We start from the raw sequence: 22,027 nt of genomic DNA, 5'->3' as shown, positions 1-22,027 counted from the left end.
TTTTTTAGGGCTGTAAAGGAATTAGTTTTTCTCCATTTTCAAGTGACCAGATCACATGCAACCCAAGATTGGAAGGGAGCAAAACAACAAAATGACTCAGTAATAATTCTCTGTCATACAAGCATGCCACGGCACAACTGAAAACAGCAGCACTGAAGTGGGGGAGAGCTGGCAGGAGGAGAGAAATTGCAAAGGAAATATTTAAGTCACCCTGTATTTTTCCTTAATGACCAATGTTACTGTAGTAATAGAAATCATCAGATACATCCAGAGAACTACAAAACACAGGCGAGCATTATGCCATTTAATAAAGTGTTGCATCAGAAGGTATTTACAATGACTATCAACACATATTAAGTATAGAAAGAAGAGGAAAAAAACCCTCCACAGATTCAAGAACCCATCAAAGGCAAATTTTAGGAAATCTTGTAACAAAAGGGGACACAGCTCAGCCAACCATTAAATCCCTTCCCAAGTAGCAGTTCACTAGTAAAGGCAAAGACAACATTGCTAGAGCTTAACTCAGCCTCAGCTTTTCACTACACATTATCTACCTTTTAGTGGACAGGGATACATGACTTCCTCAGTAGCTGGAAGTATCATGGGTGCCCCGTCTTTTTCCAGCTTTGAGCAGATACACACAGATTTCCTCTGGGGAGGCACGAAAGGATCACTGCAACTGCTGAACCAGAAGCGATCGCTGTTTTAAGAATTGATGCTGGACAAGTGATGCTGTAAGCAAACATCTAATACTCACATAGTTTCAGTTACACAGGGAATCATTCCACTAGCTTTGCAGCCTCCTTCAGGCTCCCTGGGTTCCACATGAAATGCTGCAAGATAAAAGACCACACAAGTATTTACATTCAGAAGAGGCTATGAAACCACAAAATACACCACATAGCTCAGAAACTACTATGCATTTAATAAAACCCTTCATAGCCAAAATCCATTTGTTGAAAGAGTCATTTTATACGACTATTTTACTTTTTGACTTATAAAGTATCATTAACACCATTAACTCTGCACTGTCATTAAAGCATAGATCAGGTATTGAATTCAACACACAAGCTCAAATGTTTGTTAGCAGTAAACACACACTTCCGGATACTTTTATGGCTTTCAGCATGGGAGAGTTAAATCCTCATTTCATGCACTCAAAGCAAAACAGAGGACACGCTATCATTGTCAATGCATGTTAGCTAAGCGGCTGTTTAATCTGTGAATGCCAGACAGCTGCTTCCTAGCAAAGCATCATTTGGGTCTAGAAAGCAATTCTCTTTTTTCATTCTCTAGCACATTCTTTTCCATGTTTGTTTTCCCATGTTCAGTTCAGCTGGCTCAACTGCACTTCTTTTAAATTACCAGCTCTGCTATGGAACTATGATGCTCGAAGAGAAGATGACAGACAAAACGTGTGGTTTGTGTAGCAAAAGCTACAATCACAGCACCTAGTCAACACCTCTGTTTGTATCTGATCTAGGGAAAAAAAAAAACCACACCAAACAAAAACAAGGCAGCTCTGATAAAGCTCCTCCACTCCACCGTACTAAACCACTAAAATGGCTTGGTTTTACAGCTCCTAGTACATCTGGTGAGAAGGCAGGTGATCAAAAGCTGCCTTTCTGCATACTTCTTTTTACATAAGACCTACTACTGAGAAAACAAGTGGGAACATTAGCTTGTTCAGTGCTTCCTTCAGTAAAAGCAGGCAATGGATGTAGAAAGACTGCCATGAAATAAGTTCGTATCACACATGCCAGTCTCCACACAAATTGAGTTTTCTGCAAACTCAAGTCCTATAGGTGTATTGGGACAAATCTGACCAATAAATAAAACCTAGTGCAGATCAAAGTTTTTTAAAAAGCTTTTAAAAGCCCAGGAAGCAGTATCCAAAACACTTCAAAACCCCTACAAACTGTGGACTGGAACTGCCACACACACACAAAGCAAAAGCGTATCTCCGCTGTACCATTTTTAGCCATTTACTTTTGAGATGGATAGTCCAAAAAGCCTACTTCTGTCTGGATTTACATCCTTTGCTTCCAAACCTCATCTTCCACACAAACAACAACCCTTTTGCACTCACTTCATGGCCTCACAGCTATTGTAGAGCTCTTGTAGCATACACTCCTGCTGAAAGGGCCACCCCGTGCAGGTGCATAGCCATCAGCCCACTTAAATGCTTATATGAACAGAGGAGTTCCTGTCCTTCTCACAGGGGAAGCGCTAGCTTGGATTTCTTTCTATTTGACCATAGCACTTCATGAATTTCAAGGATTTAAGAAAAAGTAACATTTAGCACTTCTGTGTCAACTCCTTTTGGTCCCCTGCAACTAAGTAATTCCTTTTACAAATCACTGGGGAAGGAAAGAAGCCACGAGAGGGACATGAGGGCACTGTAGAGCCTCATTCCCCCAGGAGCCTGCTTAAATAGAGGAGAGGCAACATCTTACACTTCACATTTTAAAACCATTGTCATGGCAACTTTATGCAACAAACTAACTACTTTTCAAACACATCTGTATTTCTTTGGAAGAAATCTATGATCCACCAAATCCACATTTCCACCTAACTACTGGAAGCAAACCCTTATTTCAAAGTTCAAATGGAGCTGAATCTGATGGAGTTCAGCCCTACCCAGCAAAAGCCAAACTTTCTCAGGTTGGTTGAAGTAGTTTCCAGGTTGGCTGACCTGTACACACACACTGTAGAGCTGGGAGCTGGAAGTTTTAACATCTGTTAGAACCACCAATTCTTTCTCCATTCTTACTACTTTTATTCTACCAAGTTGCCCATTTCACCTTTTTTTTAATTTTTAATGTAGTAGCAAGCGTAAACTTCTGTGACAACCCCATTATGGGATGTGGAATGAAAAGTCAGTATGAGCAGTAAAGAAACCAAGCTCTTCAAGCCTGCATTTAAAGGCTATCACAGCACAGCAATGTGTTGTGGCTGACTTGATGCTAAATAATGTAAGGTGACTAGGATGGAAAGAAGCATCAAACACATAGTTTTGTGGCACAGGTTTTAATTCAGTCCTTGGGTCAGGTTTGCAAGGTATAGCTGTATGCTACAATCACCAAGCATTCCCCCTTGCTGGCACAGTAGGAGTGTCACACTACAGCAACTCAGAAAACAGTCTGCATCGTTGTTAGCAATCCCACTCAGAGGTCCACTGGGACAATACATAAATGGTGTGTGCCCTCAGGATTATGGAGACCTTTGTTTTGCTCACCTGCCTTTCTTTACACCTGTGCCTGACTCGTCCCTGTAACTTTGGCTCTCCTGAGCACTGGTGCACAGAGGATCACACTACAGAACACTGCAGCACCAAAACTGCTATTGCCCTCCACACTTGTCTTCAGCAGCTTTTCCAGGTGTAACAGCTGACAGCATTCTCACAAGAGGCAACTTTCTTTGCTTTCCTGTAGGGAATCGGTGAAGAATTAGTGCTACTGTTTCCCTCTTCAGCAAGCAGAATCTTAGAGGATCAACTCTGCACATGGAAGACTTTACTGTGCATGTAAGTTTTATCATACAGCACCAAAGCAGTCAGTGCATTAAGTGTTAAAGCACAAACAAAGCTTCGGTCAGCAAAGCCATCACGTTATGGAAACTGCTTATTTCAAGTCATAACCTGCAATTAAACTTTCTCAGCAAAAGCAGTCTGACTCCAGCACAATGGGCACATTATGGGCTTTCATTAGCCCAGAAGACACCTCACCACATCCCTACCCAAGTGCTGTGCTAGCACCAGTCTGTCACACACATCTGCTCTGCACCTCTGCTGCAGAAAAATGTTTATGCAAAGTTACTTAAGAGGAAGTCTTAAGCAGGAAAGTCCTGCTGCTTAGTTACAATGAATTATTAGTCTGTCATGCTGCCTGCAGTTCAAGCACCTTTCGATGAAGTACAGCCAGGTAATGATTTTGGGAGCATACAGATGGGAGCTTTCTCCACCTCTCCAAATCACAGATAACAAGCTATGTCTAATTTACCTCATTTTGAGCTTTGGAAACAAACTAGATTTAGAAATTCAATCTAACTGCATAAAGTTTGTCTCTATAGAACATACCTGTATCAGAGTAGAAGCTAGTTACGCTGAGGCTTGAAAAAGGACCACACAGAGTTTTGGCTGCAGGCTAAATGGCAGAAGGCTAAATGGCAGTCAGTGGGAAAACCAAGCCAGACAATGTGTATCTCGGAAGTCTGAATACTTTATCAAATGAGATGTGGACTTTGAGAAAGACCATACCACAAAGGGTTAACTAGCATGGAAGGAAAAACAGGGGCAGATACAAAAATACCTAAAAAATATTGTATTTAAGTGACAATATATTCAGAAACTGCCTTACCATGTCTACAGTCCATAATGCTGGGCCAGCTCTCAGTGCCAAGAACCAGGGATACCACCAAACCTCTACCTAGAAGCAGCCCCAGTGCTGCCAGAAGCAGGCAAAAAGCTGTTAAACAACTGCTCCTCGATACAGTGTGCTGTCACTTCAAGACCAGAACTGGGACATCAAGGGAGACTTTTCCATTCAAGACCCTGGGCAGAAGAAACCTGCTTTCTGTACTCTGGAAAGCACCCTACTAAGGTACAGGTCATGACACTACTTTTCATGTCCAAAGTCCAACTAGTAGTCTAGTTGGATGTTTTGGAATTGTAGTTCACTGTGTGAAGTAATTTTACAAGATCATTAATTTTTTTTTTTCTTAAGATAATGTGAAAAATCATAAGGAGAGTAATGGCACCTTACCGCTTTCTTTCATGAAAGGCATTCCTTAAGCAGCTTTTTCAGCAGACACACACCATCCTCAAATCCCTCCCTTTCTTTTACACCCTCTAACCGCACAATACCTTACTTACTGATTACTTCTGACTGTTTTACCATTTAAAAGTTTTAAATCCTTTCCTATTATGTGCTTCATCCTACTTTATTAGGTGGGAGGAATGATTTGTTAGGATTATTGTATTTTCACAGAGCAAACCCAAGTCCAGTTAGCTAAATAGCATATAATCTTAGAAGGGTGCCTTCAGGTGCTTCTGTAATGTAAATAAATTAATGAACCAATTCATACAGCGGCAGTACTTTTGCTTTGAGAAGTCTATTTATACTATGAGCAAGACAATGGGCAGAGGGGAAATCAAGACAGCCAAACAACATGGCTCTTCAAGATCACACCATCAGTTTTCAGTAAAGCTGAAACCAGAACCCCAACCAGATTGCATACAATGCCCTACCTCATTCATACTTAGACATGAACAAACTCGTTTATTTCACTACACATACCTCAATCCCTGGATGAGTTTGAATCTATCACTTTGAAAAAACAAAGATTCAGTCAGTGAGCAATTCATCTCTATCCATTTAAAAACTATCAACCTTCCCCCTCTGCCCTGAGATGAGACCATACAACTCGCAAGGTCCAGCACTTCTGAAAAAGCAAATCATCATCTAATGAAGGTTTGTGGGGGTTTTCCCTTTAACATGCAAAGGGCTGTAAAAGAATAATCCTTCAGTACTTTTCCAGGGTACACTGTAACTTTTGCACAGCAAGATAACCTTTAGCACCTCAGTATGTATTATGAATAATTAAAGCAGCACATACCAGAGCAAGAGACACTTTGCGCTCAAACACAACCAGCAAAACTGCAGATTATCAGACCAACAGAAACCATGACCCTCAGATACTTGACACAGATTCATTCCACTGTAAGCATCTGAAAGAAGCTGTGCTACAAATATTTACCTTACCCTGTCTCAGGCAATTCCGTAAATTAATCTAAGGAAAACTGCAACTATCCTGTAGCCAAACCAGAATAACTTTGGAAAACCACCTCATTCTACAATCCACTCTGCAGTGGGGAAAAACACATTTACTTTTAAACTGAGCTAAGTGTGCAGGGATTTTCTTTTGCACCAAGTTCAGCCAGCAGGCTTCACCCTGAAGCAGCTGAGGCACCTTCATCCATTACGTTCAGCTGAACATAATTCAGGTAGATAAAGTGATTCCTTGATATCTACTTGAATTACATTCATATATAAGATATGCTTTAAACTAACTGTAATTAGCACATAACTTCTTATTTCTTACTCCTCTTAACGATGAAGAAAACATACCAATCACAAAACAAAAAGGAAGTCCTTCCAGCAGCTCTGGTCAATAGCATCCCATCTCCAGCACAAAGCAGCTGTGAGAACTGTGACCCACACAGCCGCCTCACAGGCCAGCAAAGGGGCAAGTCTAAAGATAAGAGCCAGACCACCTCATAAGATCACTGCTGGCAGCAGATGCTCATAAGTTTACAGAAGGCCTGACAGCCATTTCAGTAAGTGTAACATGGTTTATAGGATGCAAGCCAAAAGAATCACTCATTTAAAGCAGTTGTGTAGGAACTTCATTACCATTCTGACCACGTAAATACTCAAATCATATTTAGTTATGTACAAAGAATTGTTCTAAGTGAAAGGGCTGACATCTGAAAGTGCTTTAAGAGAACGTGCTTGATTTTTACATCGACTGCAGTTTTTAAAGCAGAAAATACACAAAGCCACCTGCAGAGACCCCAGCTCACTCTACTGATTAGAGTCCTGACTTCCCTATTACAGCGAATCATACTAACACTTCACACTGTACAAAGGATGCTGCAATATTTAGATGTTAGCTGTATCAACTGCTTCAAAGAAGCTCCTCTGAGTACTCGAACTTAGGCCATAAGTTGTAACATAGACTCTCAGCTCTCCTTGAGAAATCTGGTGGCAGCTTCAACCAACACACACATTTTGTTAATAAGTTTTCACATTTCCCAGATTTCATTTGATGTCCTGTGTCTCAAGAGACATAAGGTGTGTAGGCATGTATCTTGTGCTTCACGAGACATAAGCACTAACTCCACTCACAGGTAACTGTGCTTGAAGCTGGTACACATCAGACCTTTGGCACTTCCAGACCGCCCACTTATGTGCTGATCCAGACTACCCAAGGCTTTTAGTACAGACTCATCCGCAATGAAAACATTGAACAGTCAGCATATGACCAAAACCAAGTTCTAGGACATTTGTGTTTGTGAGTCCATTACTAAGCTACACACTCCTCCCATAATCATAGGCATTAAGGTGATTTTTCTCCCTCCCTTTCAACGTTTAAACAAAAGGGCAAGACTGACTGCATTAGATGTTTTAAAGCTGCAGAAGGAAAAGTTGTAGCGCACTAAAAAATTTCAGAGTAAGAACTAAAACCTGTCACTTTCTGCTACTACGTGGATGCAAAAACAAGACTGGTATTTTTCAGGAACACATAATCCCTTTGGTTTAAAAAAAAACCACTTATGTTCACTAAATAGGAAAAGTGAGACAACAAATAACTGACTGTCATACTGTCTTTGGCAGTCTGACTTTCTGGGACTAACAAACTGTGACAGGAGGTCACTAACAGCATTCTCACATTCTGCTAAGTAAGTTTTGTCTTTCACAAAACAGATGTAATAGACAGAACAGCATTTATAACTACTCTTTCTGAGACACCAGAAGATTATACTAGTTCATTTTCTTCACTGGAATCCTGGCTCACCACCTATGCTTTTGTTGGTTTCTCTACATTATTCCTACTTCTGTGGAAGAGTTCTTTAATACTCACTGCTCAACAGTCCCCTGACCATCACTCTTTTAGTAGCAAAACATGGCAATTAAATAACCTTTACCTAAAATTCAGATTTTCTGCTTCTTTCAAGATGGCCACCACTGGACTAGAGAGCTGCCCCCCAACACACATGGATAAAATGAAGACATAATGAGTCTAAACCCATTAGCTCTCACATTATCTTCTAGACAAGAAGCTTTGATTCAGCTCTTCTCCTGTTTGCTCTGTTCTGATTAGCACTACAATCAAAATGTAAAAGTCACCAAACTGTCACACCAAAGCCACATGTGACAAGAATGTTCTTACAGAACCACAAACAATAGCGGCATTTATGCAAGGGAAAGCAGGGGTCCCCTTCATATGTCAACCACCATTGCTCCCCGGGGCTCTCAGACCTCCTCACCAACAGCCAGTTACCAGTAGCTGGGCAGTTCCACAAAGCCTCCCCATGAAAGGGTGAAGTCAAGGTACAAGTGAACGATGGGAGAAAGTCTGCAAGTATTGGCTTTTTTGATCACTCCCTGGAAAGGCTTCCACCCAGATCTGTAATTACCTGACTCAAACTAGAGTCAAGGGGGGGAAGCATAGGGAAGAGATAGCTGACTGTTTCAAAAGACATACTTGAGACAACTTACCGTACAGAAGACACTGAGAAAACTAGCACAGACAGTTTACTTGTGTCATATGTTTACAGGGGGTAAATTGCAGGTGGCTCTTTACCAGAAGGCAACATTCGCCTTGAGCATTTGCCATGAAATTACAATCGTTTTGAGTCAAGTTACTATGTCATTACTGCTGAATAACTTAAAGTCAAGTATACAATTAATCCATCTCACCAATGTAGATAATCTGCAAAACATTACAGCCACTTAATATAGTATTTTTAAAAGGAAGAAGGGGGAAAGAGACAAAAGAAATTATTAGACTTCCAGTAATCAGAAGACAAAGCCTATTAGTCAGAGGCAAACAGACAAAAGGAAGCCAGTGAGATAAGATGCAGACCCCTAGGGAGAAGCAGCCAGAGAGAAGGAGCTCCGTCAGGGAATTCTGATGAAGGCTGTTAAGGGGGTTCCCTCTTATCTTCCTGTGTCTACCAAGTCCCTTAAGTGTTTACAGATTGTTCTTTCAGTCTCCAAGAATTCTGGCTACCAATTTTCAGCTCCTTCTTTACTTTTAAGAATGAGGATGAAAGAAATGGCTGTTTTTCTAACATCCTATGCCTTTTACAGTCTCTTACTCAGAACACAGTTTTCCTGTTAACATTCACCACTACAAACCATGCACCTAATGGAACAATAACATTGCTTCTGTACTTTGCAAGTTCTTACAAACTGCCAAAACCCATCACAGTGGATTTTACAGTGCTCCAAGACTCTAAATTTATCAATGCTTCCCCAGCACCAAGTGCTACAGTATGGGCCAGTTCTGAGCACTACCAGGTGACTTGCAGCTGTGCATCTCTTGATATTCAAACCACCTTTACATCATTTTCTGCCATAAGGAAATGCAAATTTAGAAGAGTCATTTCTATATCCCACTGCTCCATCTACTTTATATTCCCCTGCCCCTATTCTTTCCAACACACACATACACACCATACAGGATTTTTTCCTGTTCCTTAAGTTGAACCAATGAAAGCAGCAGAACCAATCCTCTTCCTCATCCACACAAATTTGTCAGAACAAGTCCCTTTGTCTCAATCTGTCAAACTGGCAGCCCCTCTTGCTCAAATATATACTGTTTTAACTAATTTCAATGACAGTCTTCCAAAAGAGCTGTTCTTAGTTTTCTCTCAAATCCACCTCTTCAGTTCATCTGATCACTTCATTTAATACAACTCACACTAAATAGAAGATGTAATTGTGAATTTCCAAGATCAACAAACTGTAAGAACTACTGACGCAAATCAGTTAGAATTTGCTACAAACAGAAAATGTTCAATTCCAAAATAAAGCAAGAAACCATGTGAAAAGTGAACCTAACACAGCCTTTAAGATCCAGGGGCTGATTACAGATCATATTGCAGGCTGTCGGTCTCCAGGTGAAAGCAATTTCACATTGAGCAGCCACAGAGCATCAAAGCTGCAAGTCCCCACATTAAGTTCTGTGAATTTGTTTAAGGATTATCATAATTCACACCTGCATATAACTTACTATTAGGGAATAATCTGAATTTCAGAAACCATTACAGGAGATGATATTTGCAGTAGCTTTGTAGAGGCAGTTACCCTTTGCAAATCTGAACGAATTCAACACAGACCACAGGCTCTCATCTTTCTGCTGATGTGCAAAAAACCTTTGCTTTAGACTGCGTGCTGCCTTTCATGTACAGAGCTATGAAGGTTTCCCACAGGTCACACACACACCCGTGCATGGGGAAGATTTTAAATACAAGCCTCAGAACTGACAAGAACATGAAGTCAAATCTCTCTACTTGCACACGTGATTTTAACCCAGGAACTGTTTCCTTTCCTGAGGATTCTCTTTTACTGGGGAAACAAATAGCAGTGCTCAGATGCACTCAAGAAACACTAGTACTCACTCTCTTTCCATTGCTAGCCCAACTAAAACACTAATACCATAGTTACACATTAACTGTTTAACAAAGAGGCTCTTAAAGACATAATGTGTTTAGAAGATATGTATTCAACCAGCTGCTCTCCCAAAAAACACAGACCATCCAGTGCAACTGCCAGTGAGGACCGTCTGTAATTTACAGGAAGGTAAGGCAGTTCTGTGCTTTCTCTGCACAGCTCTACCCCTTTTTTCCGAGCACTTAACCTATTACCTCTTTAAATTATGCGGCAGACAGTCCCATTTAAAAAAGTTCCCAGCTGTGGATCAATGCTGTCTTCCGATAGCCGGCATCAGGCTGCTCACTTATCAATGTAACATTTTGAAGGACAGCATTATCAGCAGTGTTAACTATTTAAAAGATAATCAATGATTCTTTCCAGCAACCACAACGCTAACAGGAAGAGCATATTCCTTCAACCAGTATCTGCTTGAAACACTGATTAGGCAAGTTAGAATTTATGCCGCTATGAGCAGCTTGTTTGTACCACCATAGCCCCAGAGAGTAAGAGTGATCAGCACAGACTGCAGGTTTCACAGGAAGGGTATACACATCCTCAGAAGAGGGGTTGAAAGCTAAAGTTAGAGGAAAAGTGGCTGTGCAAGGGTGGCATATTCAGATTCTGGAAACGATCTTGGAAATAAACTGACCTACGTTTCCCCTCTGCCTTTTCCCCGCAAACACTACGACTATCGCAGTACTACACGCATAAAGCTGGGCATGGAGGGGGGCTGAACAAAGCAGCTGATCTCCGCGGACCCCAGAGGGATGCGGTGCTGCTCGCAGAGAGGCGGCTTGTCAAGAAACGTCCTGGAACCCTGCAGAAGGCACACACCAACATGGAAAAATAGGGAGAGGACCCCGAGGTGAGCCGGCACCATTACTTGAGGCGCACAAATTGGTGGCGGGGGGGGGCTCCAGGGGTGCACCCGCCTGCTGAGCAGCCGTATTAGCCTGCAAAGGAGCCAGACTGAGCGACCATCCGCCGGAGAGGCGCCCGGACGGGGCAGACCTGCGCCGCGGCACCAGGGGAGGCTCCGGCTCCCGGCCGGGCGCTCCGGCACCCGAGGGCCATTGCAGCGGCTGCCAGCCCCGTGACCGGGCGGGCTGCGACGGGCCCTGCCGTGAGGGGGCGGCGGCTGCGACGCGGGGCCCCCCGCGCCCAACCGGCCCTGACGGGGCTAGGGGACAGAGCGGAGGCCCCGGCCACAGCCAAGGCTCCCGGCCGAGCCCCGCAGCCCGCGCCGAGCGGAACCCGGAGCCGAGCCCCACACCGCCACCGTACCCCCCGCCCGCTGCCCAGCGCGGACGGGAAGAGGCACGGTCCAATTCACTCACCTCCGCGGCTCCCTGCGAGACTGCCACCCCTCCCCGCATCACTTCCGGGGGTGAGCAGTCAGCTGGCGGCGGCGGCGCCGTGACGCAAGGCGGCGTGCCCGACGCCGCACGCACGGTGAGGGCAGGTTGGGCGACTGCTCGCCGTGTCCCTCGCCCACCGGAGCGGGGGGACGGGGCCTACTGGGACGGAACCGCCCCACGAAGGCGGGGAGCGGGACCTTGATACGCTTCCTCTCTAAGGTAAAACGAGAAGATGGAGGGCGGGCAAGCCGACACGCGAGGAAGGCGGAGGGGAGGGGACTGGCTGGAGGCCTTTGGGGTTGGCAACCCCCTCCTCTTCACGCGTTGGTTCCGCCCGGCTGCAGGGGCAATGCCACCCCGGCAGCCGGGGGCAGGAGGGCGCCCGCTCCTGCAGCGCCCCCTGGCGGCCGGGCGGCTGTGGGCAACGTAGGGGGGCGGCCAGCGCTATGGTAGCGCTGGCAGGAGCCTGCGTAGTGCACAGGAAGCGGAGCACGGCCAAGTCCCGCAGTCACGCTGCTCTTGGTCGAGTGCACTTGCAGCCCTGCGCTGTGTGAACGGGGCCTTTCTCGGGGTAGGCCTGACCCCCACAGCCTGTGCCTGGCTGGGTACAGCAGTGGCTGCAGGGGTGGCTGTGGCATGGCCCGGGTCCCAGGTGCTTGCAGAATGAGCCCCAAACCTCTCACCTGCACCTGCAGATCCTGTCAAGGAGGTGTCCTGTCATCATCAGGCTCAAGGGTTCTTTCTCCACAGAACCCGAGAGAAGCCTCTGGGACAGATAGAGCAGCACTTCCCCTCACCCAGTGTTCCCCTGCCCTTGTGCCAGCTATGAGGCAGGAGCCCCAAAGGCTGATCAATCGACCATTCAGGAGAGTCTAGTGCAAGTACTCTGTGAGGTTTTCTTGGCAAAATTCCCAAATTTGAATGAGATTCTCACACTTCAGTACCAAAATCCAGGTATTTTTATATATGTATATGTATATGACCTGCTACAGTGCTCAAATAGTGACTGAAAATCATATATATCAATGTCCTGGGACCAAAGTGCTTGGAAACGGAAGGAGAAGGTTTGTAAGCTGAGTTTCATCAAATGACCCACAGAATGAAGTAAGAAATGGGGTAGGGAGGATTGTTTCTCGGACAGCATTAATATTTATACCTGTTCTTGAGTTTAGGAGCATTTCCAATGCGGGGAAATATTTCTATTCATGCAATCAGTTGCATTTGGCTCGAAGCCAAGATACGAATAAGGTGCATAAATCCATACTGGGATTTGTGTCTACACTGTTATCTTTCTGTATGCTTCTATATTATATAAGTAAGGCCATCCAAGGATAGCTGAGACTTCATTTTCTCTGCTAAATATGTTGCACTGCATTAAAACCTCTTTCTCTGCTTGTAACTAATAGAGAACTAAACACAAAGGAGGAGGAAAGGAGAAAATGGTTGTAATTGTATGAAAGCATAAGCAAAAGGGCTGCACAAGACTAGGGACAGGTTCACGTTGCTTTAGTCTACCTGGAGACTGCGTGATTTTCAGGAGAAAGCTAAGAAATATGTAAAGTGCTATTTTTTTTGCTGCCCCTCCCCATCTCCACAGTCCAAGTCAGCATTTTTGTTCTTCCTGAGGCTACTCCAGCACAGGAGGCACTCACAGAGCTAGAGTCCCTATGTCCTACTAGAGCCAAATAATGCCTCGACCAACTCAGACTGAGAAAACGAAAACTCTGTGATCAAAAGGGACTAGTTAAGGGTTCCACTTTCATTTATACAAATGGAGAAAATGTTGTAGAATCCTAATTTCCTGCAATTTCACTTATTTGAAATAACATAGGAAACCCAGGGATAAAACACAAGTCCTTGTTTTTACTATTTAATTATATTCTCTTGGCATGCAGTTCCCTTTTTCTGATCAAAAGATTGCTCCGTATGTGAGAAAAAGCTTAGAAGAGATCCCAGTTCAGTCAGAAATCCAAGGCATGAATAGAATGGCAGAGCCTCATCCCAGCTGATGAACAGTGTCAGTACAATGACTTAGAGAGGCTGGTTCAAACGTGTCAATCGGTGTTTCACATCAGGGTTTCAGATCACTTCAATTTGCCAGCACAAAGATACTGGTATGACAAAATCTAAACCCCTATGAAAGTCACTTTGCGTTCAGGTATCGTTACTGAGTAACTTGATTCGGTAACTTCATTCTTTTTCATCAAATCTGCATAGATTTCTGACTGCAGCTTGTAGATGGAAACAGTGAGAAATAGTTGGAATCAAGTTAATCCTTAATGGAAAGTACTTGAAATCTACTTGCATCACTGGTAAAAATGAGGATGTAACACCATCATGGAAGAATATGAGCTTTCATTTTTGTTTTTCACCATGTGGAGATGGAATATTTTAGCTGTGATTGAAGTTTCGCTATGATTTGGTTTTGACTAAATACTAAAAAGAGATCGTTCAATCAAGAATAAAAATCAGATGAGTTTTCACTTTGCTACATACTGCAGCCACGTGTGGTCGATGTTTGCAGGGCACCAGCTGTCACAGGCCACTAAGTCACTGATTTGAGTAAAAGAAGATAAAATTATTTTTGTAGAAACTGGATTTTGGAAATTAGTATCACTGGAAGGCATGTGACTTACCCAGCTATCACAGGAATCTGTGACCCCTTCTCTTCTCCCTATGCCACAGGAACTCATTGTTTCAGTTGTTGTCCCTCAAGGGAATGATAGAACAAATTCATTGCTGCCTTAAGAACCGCAGACTCATTTTGGCAGACTGGCATGAAAGATGAATATGGATTACTGACCTCCAGTTGCTGTGGATAGCTGTGAAAGGAATGATTGATTATCTGCTGCAATAGCAGCAGGAGAGAGAGACTGCAGGTCACTCTTTAGCTAAATGGTATAATTTAGCTCTTAAAACAAAGGCAAGATACGCACAGGTCTTCACATCTCTTTAGTTAGCCAAAAAGTGCATTTGAAACTATGAGATATGGATTGTCATGCAGGCCATAGCTGCTGTTGATCCATGCTATAATGTTGATATGCTATGCTTTTGAATTATGTCACTTATTTCTGTAACAGAAATGTGATCATAGCTTGGTTTGGATGGCAGTCAGCCCAGCAGTTTGTCACTGTGTCTTTAGGACTATTTGCCAGTAGCAAGCCAGCTGTCAAATAGAATTTGTGTGGTTTCTAAATAAAACATTTTACATCTGAGAAGTTCAAAGGTGCTTTTTTGAATTATTTCACACAGAGTTCTATTCCCCACCATCTCCTCCCCTGAGCAAATATGGTTTCAGCATCAGCACTAATGTGTGCCCTAGTTAGCTGGGATGTAAAAGAAGAGATCTATTGTTTTAAAATGTAATTTTTTACCCATGAGCTATTACTTGCACCCTTTGTTTCCTAAAATCCTCGATGTACTCATTGCTGACAGATCTTATATTTCAAGTGAGTAGCTAATACTTGACTTGAAAAGAAAGGATGAAATGAAATAGACTTACAACTTCAGCAAAGGAGATAGGAGGAGAGTGCTGGACACGCTTTCTTAGCCACACATCCCTCCCTGGGAAGCAGCTGTAATTTAGCTGCTCATAGATAGTCAGTGTTCATGCAGCTTGCCTTCTTTGCTTTGATAGTGCACTGCTGGGGTTACTTTACAGTGCAGTTGACAGATTCCTCTCCTTATTTTTATATAAACTTTAAATTTAAATTTCAAACAAACCTGCAAGTAGCAGAAGACAACTGGTGTTTGACTGATTATTCAGATTAGCGAACTTTCTGGGTCAGTCGTCTAAAAATCCAAAGGAATGTGTATTTGTTTCCCCAAAGAAAAACTTGTTATTACATTTCATAGTCTAAAGGACTGTTTGCTTTAATTAACAATGAAAAAAGTTTGCATCTTCACCATGCAGTAACTGATTAACTGCTCAAGCCTCCTTTGCAAGTTTGGATACAATGGCATATTTCATGTGTTTGATCTGCGTGTTGATAACAGGGGTTTGCATGTAGATCAAAAGAACGATACAACCCTGCATTATCAGAACTCTGCCACGGCATCCAGCAAATGGTATGTGGAAGGCAACGCTTGGCTTCCCTCCAAAGGCTGAATTCTAACACTCAGCTCAAAAGCAACCTACCACTTTTCCCATTGATACGTTTGTGCCTACAGACCTACCTTTGACCTCTCACAGCTTGTTTTGTTGCAGTGAACACCTGAAATTTGCTCAGTTAATACAATAGCCCTGTACTTTTTGACAAAAATGCCTGTGGTTAACCTCTGTGGGCTGCATTCTGCAATAAAATGGAGGGTGGTAGAAGTTAAACAATGGGTGTGACTACCACAAGATGAGTGTTAGTGGGAAAGTGGTGTAACATCAACTTAACATTCCAGAGATGTGAAATATAATTATGATTTAAATGCCAAAGATGTAAGTTGCAAGATGAGTAACTACAAGGACATGAAAGCCTCCCTTATCTTCCTTTCTGTCCCACTCAGAATCATTTTTACACACCCACAAAACTAATACAAGTAGTGTCACTTGATGAAATCACACCTGATACATGACTTGTACTGTCACTTACATTTCTGTCGGTGTGGGCTCTGTTTATACCAAAGAAAAAACCTGAAATCTCATTTACAGCATTTTAACTTGGAAGTAATTTTGCTCTTGGTGGAATTATCGCGTATTTAGACTCCCACTCAGAATCTGAGCCAGGCTTTGAGTTTTGTCCTATCTGCTCCCATCTTTTCCTGTGATAGACAGGGGTCCTCTGGCTGTGAAGATTTCCTCACACATTCATTTATGTATCTGTGCAGAAATGGTCTATGAGCAGGTCTGTAACATTAGAAATTGTTGACTAAATGAGCTATATATATGAAAAGCTGCTTGATGTCTTTTACATCATCTAGCATATGTGGGAAGGAGAGCAATAATGCAGAAATGCAGCCCATGCCTGGGTGAGGGGCTACACAGTTCTCTATCCATTCCAACACTGAGAAGTTAAAGAAAAAGTAAGTTCTAGGTGGGGGAACAGAAGCAACTAGTGGGGCAAAAACCCCCACTGATTCTAAACCTTTAAACAATAAGTTTATAAACAGATTCTTGGTATGGTTAAAACCCAAAAGCGACAGGTATCATTACAACTCAGAGCAAAGGACATGCACTGTGCAAGTTGTGGCCTTGGAAATTGTCTGATGCGTGGATCAAAATTTAAACCCCTATTTTAAACATTTTTTCTCCTGACATTATTCCTCTAATTTTTCTTTATGTACTACATGAAAACCTGAGCTGAAAGTTTCCAGTGCAGTACTACCTTTTATTAGCTGTCAGCAGGAAAAAAAGAGTATTACCAGCTCTACCAGAAAGTGACACTTTCAAACAAAAGCAGAGGGATGAGGCCAGGAGGGGCTGTAGGTTAAGGACATGATGTGGGACTCGGCTTGTGCTTGGTCAGCCCTTGTAATTGAACTGTTTATTTTCTGTACAAAATATGCACTTGGCAGAGGGAAGCAGTGGTTTTTCAGATACATGTACACACGCAGCTTTGTGTATGACTAATGCTATTGCCTGAAATGGAGCTGCAAAGTGGATAAAGTGAAGCATTTACTCCGAAGTGCTTGATGAGCTGGGACTATCGGGCTATTATATTGTGCGTATTTGTTTCCTAGAAATATCATAAACATTTACTAGGAGTACTGGGTAGGAAGGATCATGTTTATATTTGGGGGGAAAAGATATGATTGCTTAAATGTTTTAAAAATACAAATAGCAAAACAAAAATGTTCTCTCAAGAATCAGAGAAAAACGGTTTTATGTCTGTACTTCTTAAGATCCTCAACAGTTCATGAAGCAACAAAAAGTCCTTAGATCATAGCAACAGTTAAGACAAAATATGCTTGGATTTAATACCTTGGGGGCTTTTTTAGTAAAACAAACTATGGGCCAAGTCATGTCTTCAGTTAGCATCTGTAATTCTGACTTTGGTGAGGAAAAGATCGTGTGAGTGGCTGAAGCCACAGGAGGACTGAAATACTAGTAGAAGTTAGCTGCTGTGGTGGAGGCGGCCACTTGAGAACTAATACGGCTTGAGGAGACTTTGGATCAAAACGCTGCGCTACTACCCACACCACAGTTAGATGAGTGACGACGGCCACACTGCCAGACTTTGGGTGCGTGCATTGGGAAGTGGCTTTTCCTGTATAATCAAGGGAGGAGAGAGTGCTCCCTCCAGAGGGCTGTTCAAGCCGTCTGGATTACCCTGCTTCACACTATCCCCCGGAGGAGCTATTCCCAGCGCACAGGTCTGATTTCAGGGTTGATTCAGCCACAGTAACTAGAGCTCCAGGTTTGCAAATGGATCCTGAGTCAGTCAGGTAGTGTCCTCCCTGATACCTGTTCCTTGTTGCATCTATATACTTACTGTGTAGTGCTACTGCATCTGCCTTTTGGACAGGAAGGTACCCTCAATAGCTGTGGTGTCCCTAAAGCACTAGTCATTGTTTCTGCAGTGGATTTTTTTCAGGGATAATTGTTGCCTGACATGAAATAGTGTCAGTGATGATAAAATACTCATTTAAATAGAATAAGAACAGAATAGGATTTCATTCTTGATGTCTGACAAAGATTCCTACCACACCTGGAGGCTGATTCAGTGCACTGAGCAGGTATGCAGCTCTCTGAAAATAAAGACATTCAGAACTTTCCTAAATCCATAGTTAGTCTGCCTCTCCTGCAATGCTTAGATAAAATAACTTTCATCACTTTTTCATCACATCAAACTCCAGCTGAATAATACCATGTACTGTAGTGGTGTCACAAATAAGCTTCTTGGCCTCTGAAACCTATACAGGTTTTCAGCAATACTGTGGTTGTTTTATCATGTATTTTATTCACAGATCCAAGATGCTTTGCAAAGATAGGGGCAGCACTGGTACAACAGTTTCACAGGAAGGGGGATGCTCAGAGTTTCAGTGACTCGCCCAATGTCTGTTGCAAAACAGCAGTGAAGCAAAACCTGGGCATTCTTGTACCAGGCTTGTGATTCAGCAAAGCACTAAAGAAAGTGCTTAACTTTGAGCGAGAACTGGAGCTGTTTGAATGGAGACAGGTTTGAGTGTCAGTTTAAATATTTTGCTGAACTGGGTCTTCTGCTTTCAACAGCTAATTACTGTTTACAACTATTTTGGGGCTTTTGTATAGCTCAGCATATCTTTAGATGGTGGAAATATCTTTAATTCAATAGTGTGAAAAAGCACACTGCTTGCTGGCCTCTTAGCAATTCAAATGTTCATGCATATGTTTGGGGTTTTGTGTTGCTTTTTTAGATGACCCCAGTTACTCGACAAGAAGTTCTTGGCCTTTACCGCAAGATATTCCGAATAGCCAAAAAATGGCAATCAGCATCAGGACAGATAGAAGAAACTGTTAAAGAGAAAGAGTACATTATCAATGAAGCCCAAACATTATTCCGAAAAAACAAAAATGTGAGTGTCCTTACAGTTTTGATTTTCTGAATGGTTGTCCTCTTGCTTTTTGCACCATCACAGTGATTGGATGCTAACATATGAATATAAGAGCTGATTTCCCAACACTTCATTCACCTTAAATACTGCTGTATTTTGGTTATAGTTTAAATACCACCAAAGATACTGCTTATGTAATTGAAGCAGCTTTTGATCTTTTAGAAAGTTAGATAAATGTATCATTACCCCTGCAATGGCAAACAGAGCTCAGTAGCTTCTTATACTTCTTTTCTCTTCTCAAAGCAACGATTATTGGAAATTCTTCTAAAAGAAGCACTTTTTTTTCTTAAGGAAGAAATTTCAAACCCCTTTTGAAAGGGACAATACAGACTGCATGGTAGTCTTAGGTTCTTTTTGTAATCCAGATCACAATGCTTACTTATATCCCATTTTGGACTGGGACTAAATTGGAGTAATGCAAAATCAAAAAAAAAATGAATTTAAGTCACAATTTACACCACATTTTTGTCTTCAGAGGGAGTTTCTGGATAGGATGATAACAGAATGTAGACCAAGGAGTCTCTTCTCTTTCTTCTCTAGCTATCTTGCTGAGTGACGAATGGGTGAGTGTGTTTTTTTCATAGCTATATTAGTAGTTTACACGTGTATTGTCTTTTTTACAATGAAAATACCATGTTTGGGTAAAACCCTCTTTCTGTAGTCTCAGTCAAGATAACTCTGGGCCTTAATATCCAGCACCATCAAGCCCAGAACTATTGAGTCAAGGCAAATGTTACCTTTTATGGATATGAAAAATACAATCATTATATTCTTGGGACTGCCGAAAAAAGCTAGAGAAAGTCATGTGGCTGTGCATCATTTACGCTTGAGCTTTCAATTGCTAACTGCTGTACTCATACGAAACATTTATTTCTATGATCTTAGGTAACAGATCCAAAGTTGATTAAGCAGTGTATAGAAGAATGTGAGGCAAGAATTGAAATTGGACTTCACTATAACATCCCCTACCCAAGGCCTGTGAGTATAAATCTTAAGTCACAAAGACTTCAGCTGCACCCTCTTGGCTCTCACTGGGCAATAATTACATCACAGTCCACATCACTGTCTCCACCAGTGCATTTTTAGATGAGCCAGTATTTAAATGCTATGCAAAATCAGAGCCAAATAAGCCAAATGTGCATTGAAATGTTTTCCATCTATCTTATTTCCGTGTAAATTGGCTAGTTTCTTCATAAATTAAGAAGTCAAAGCCTAAATGGAGTTGCCTGAGCTAAACTCCCAAGGCCTTTGAATATTTAGGCAGTCTTGTCCAACCAATGCCCAACCAGAAAAAGACATGAATGGAATCAAATCTGTTAATCTTTCCACGTAATAAAATAAGAGAATAAAAATACTTAATTACTTCTGACATAGATACAATTATTTTCATAGCCTACATTACTGGTAGCTGTTCTGGTCATAAATCAGGTCTTACGAAACAACCTGCCTATGTTGCTTCTTTTCCCCTCTTCCTAGAGAAAAACATGTCCAAGATGACCGAAAATGCTGGAAGTTGCAGCAGTGTCTTCTATTGCACCATTCAGTATAGTTACCTCACTGCTGAGTCACTTCTGTCTGTAGTACTTTATGCTGCCTCCCATAGAGACTTCCTCTCAACTCCTGTTGATTAGTTTGTATTTTCACATCTGTAGTTTCCTTATCAAGGAAGTTAAAATTAAATTTTATCTATCTCCATCAGAAGCTTGCCTAGAATATGGTCAGTGTTAGCATCTGCTTCGCATACAGATTTTTCTTTTTCTCCAGGATAGAGAATAACAATGCACATCTGGCAAACAGTGCTCCTAGAAATGGGCTTAAAATTTATGCTCTGCAGTGGCTTCAGAATCCCAAAGGATCAGTCCAAGATCCGCTGTCTCAGACAAACTGGATGATCATTATTTTTCAGATTCTAGTAATCTCTATTGTTGCTTTAGTCAGTGCTTTTACTACTACTTGCACCTGAGCAGCTCTCTTACAGGATGACAGCCTCAGCAACAATAACATCTGACTGCTAACACCTACATTTTTCAATCACTTAGCAGGGGGGGATATAGTTGCATGACTCCCACTAACAGTCCTATGAAATACAAAGACTTTGTCAATCAAAGGAAGAACCCGTTAGCTAGTGCTCCTTCTGCTCGTGGAGTCAATGACATTGTGCATTTTAGTATGGTATACCTAATCATAACAATAAGAAGACAGTCTTTCAGTGCATACAGTTTTGTAACTTGTTAGGGAGGAATGAGTAGAGCACACTCCTAGTCAGGAATTTTGAGAGTTTTCTAGGTCTTACCATTCTGGAACATGGTCAGCAGTCCTATTTCAGCAAGCATTATATCATTACAGTCTGATACCAAGCTCCAAAGCAAGGTTACTAAAGCCTAATGTATATATGATTTTAATAAACACAACATTTAGGGTCTAAAAGTTACACCACTAATCACATGTCAGAGTGCTCCTCCTAGAAATCTAATAAGCTGGATGGTACAGTTGCTGTCTCCAAAGTGTGAAGAAATTATTTCAAACTCAATGAAACCTAGTCTGTATATATACTTGCTTTTTCTTGTACCTTCTCAATTTGCACCTAACTGGTTGGATTTTCTTTTGCAGATCCACCTGCCTCCTATGGGTCTTGCCCATAAACAAGGCCGTATGTTGCGACACCAGGAAAAGTTAAGGAAGATTTCTAAGCCAATATACTTGAAATCCCATGATGAAGTTTCATAACCCATTATTTAAGATGTGACGTGGACTGCAATCCAGGTGATTTGTGTGCGCAACTGTGAATGAAGCTGTTTGGTCACTTGCTCATATATTTCCGGAGGCCAAAAAGCGATGATACAATGTATATGATGGATAAGCTTGGTCTGGTATTTATTACATTTCAACCACTGACTCATCAATAAAAGTAACACTTTTCAA

At 42.1% G+C, this 22,027-nt stretch overlaps 2 protein-coding genes across 7 annotated transcripts in view; one reads left to right on the top strand and one right to left on the bottom strand.

Annotated features, from left to right (window-relative positions):
• DCUN1D3 (defective in cullin neddylation 1 domain containing 3) overlaps positions 1-11,619 on the bottom strand; it is a 19,200-nt gene extending 7,581 nt beyond the window's left edge. The window contains exons 1-3 of one of the 5 annotated variants that reach the window (XM_080620055.1): positions 4,359-4,447; positions 758-833; positions 555-679 (exon numbers count right to left, since the gene is read on the bottom strand). The gene's annotated coding sequence lies outside the window, so the exon portion shown is untranslated. Of the gene's footprint in view, positions 1-554; positions 834-4,358; positions 4,448-11,560 lie in introns of those variants that run through there. The other 4 variants (XM_080620056.1, XM_080620052.1, XM_080620054.1 and 1 more) reach the window with 4 other exon arrangements.
• LYRM1 (LYR motif containing 1) lies at positions 11,612-22,027 on the top strand. 2 transcript variants are annotated; one of them, XM_080620058.1, is made up of 5 exons: positions 11,612-11,800; positions 16,493-16,594; positions 18,908-19,066; positions 19,991-20,083; positions 21,716-22,027. In XM_080620058.1, the coding sequence occupies exons 3-5, from the start codon at positions 18,908-18,910 to the stop codon at positions 21,830-21,832; spliced, it is 369 nt and encodes a 122-aa protein (XP_080476184.1). In that variant the 5' UTR covers positions 11,612-11,800; positions 16,493-16,594; the 3' UTR covers positions 21,833-22,027. The 2 variants fall into 2 exon arrangements, with proteins under 2 accessions (XP_080476184.1, XP_080476183.1); XM_080620057.1 differs by lacking the exon at positions 16,493-16,594 and having other exon boundaries at positions 11,625-11,800.

Source organism: Psittacula echo, assembly GCF_963264785.1.
Source record: "Psittacula echo genome assembly, chromosome: 5".
Lineage (NCBI taxonomy): Eukaryota > Metazoa > Chordata > Aves > Psittaciformes > Psittacidae > Psittacula > Psittacula echo.
The sequence above is the reverse complement of the archived record's forward strand: the minus strand, read 5'-3'. Positions and strand labels throughout refer to the sequence as shown.

Excerpts from the sequence above, each read along its gene's own strand:
- LYRM1 (XM_080620058.1), top strand. The coding sequence starts at position 18,908 with ATGACCCCAGTTACTCGACAAGAAGTTCTTGGCCTTTACCGCAAGATA. Across the intron at positions 19,067-19,990 it reads TATTCCGAAAAAACAAAAAT|GTAACAGATCCAAAGTTGAT; the intron begins GTGAGTGTCCTT and ends CTATGATCTTAG. Across the intron at positions 20,084-21,715 it reads ACATCCCCTACCCAAGGCCT|ATCCACCTGCCTCCTATGGG; the intron begins GTGAGTATAAAT and ends TTTCTTTTGCAG.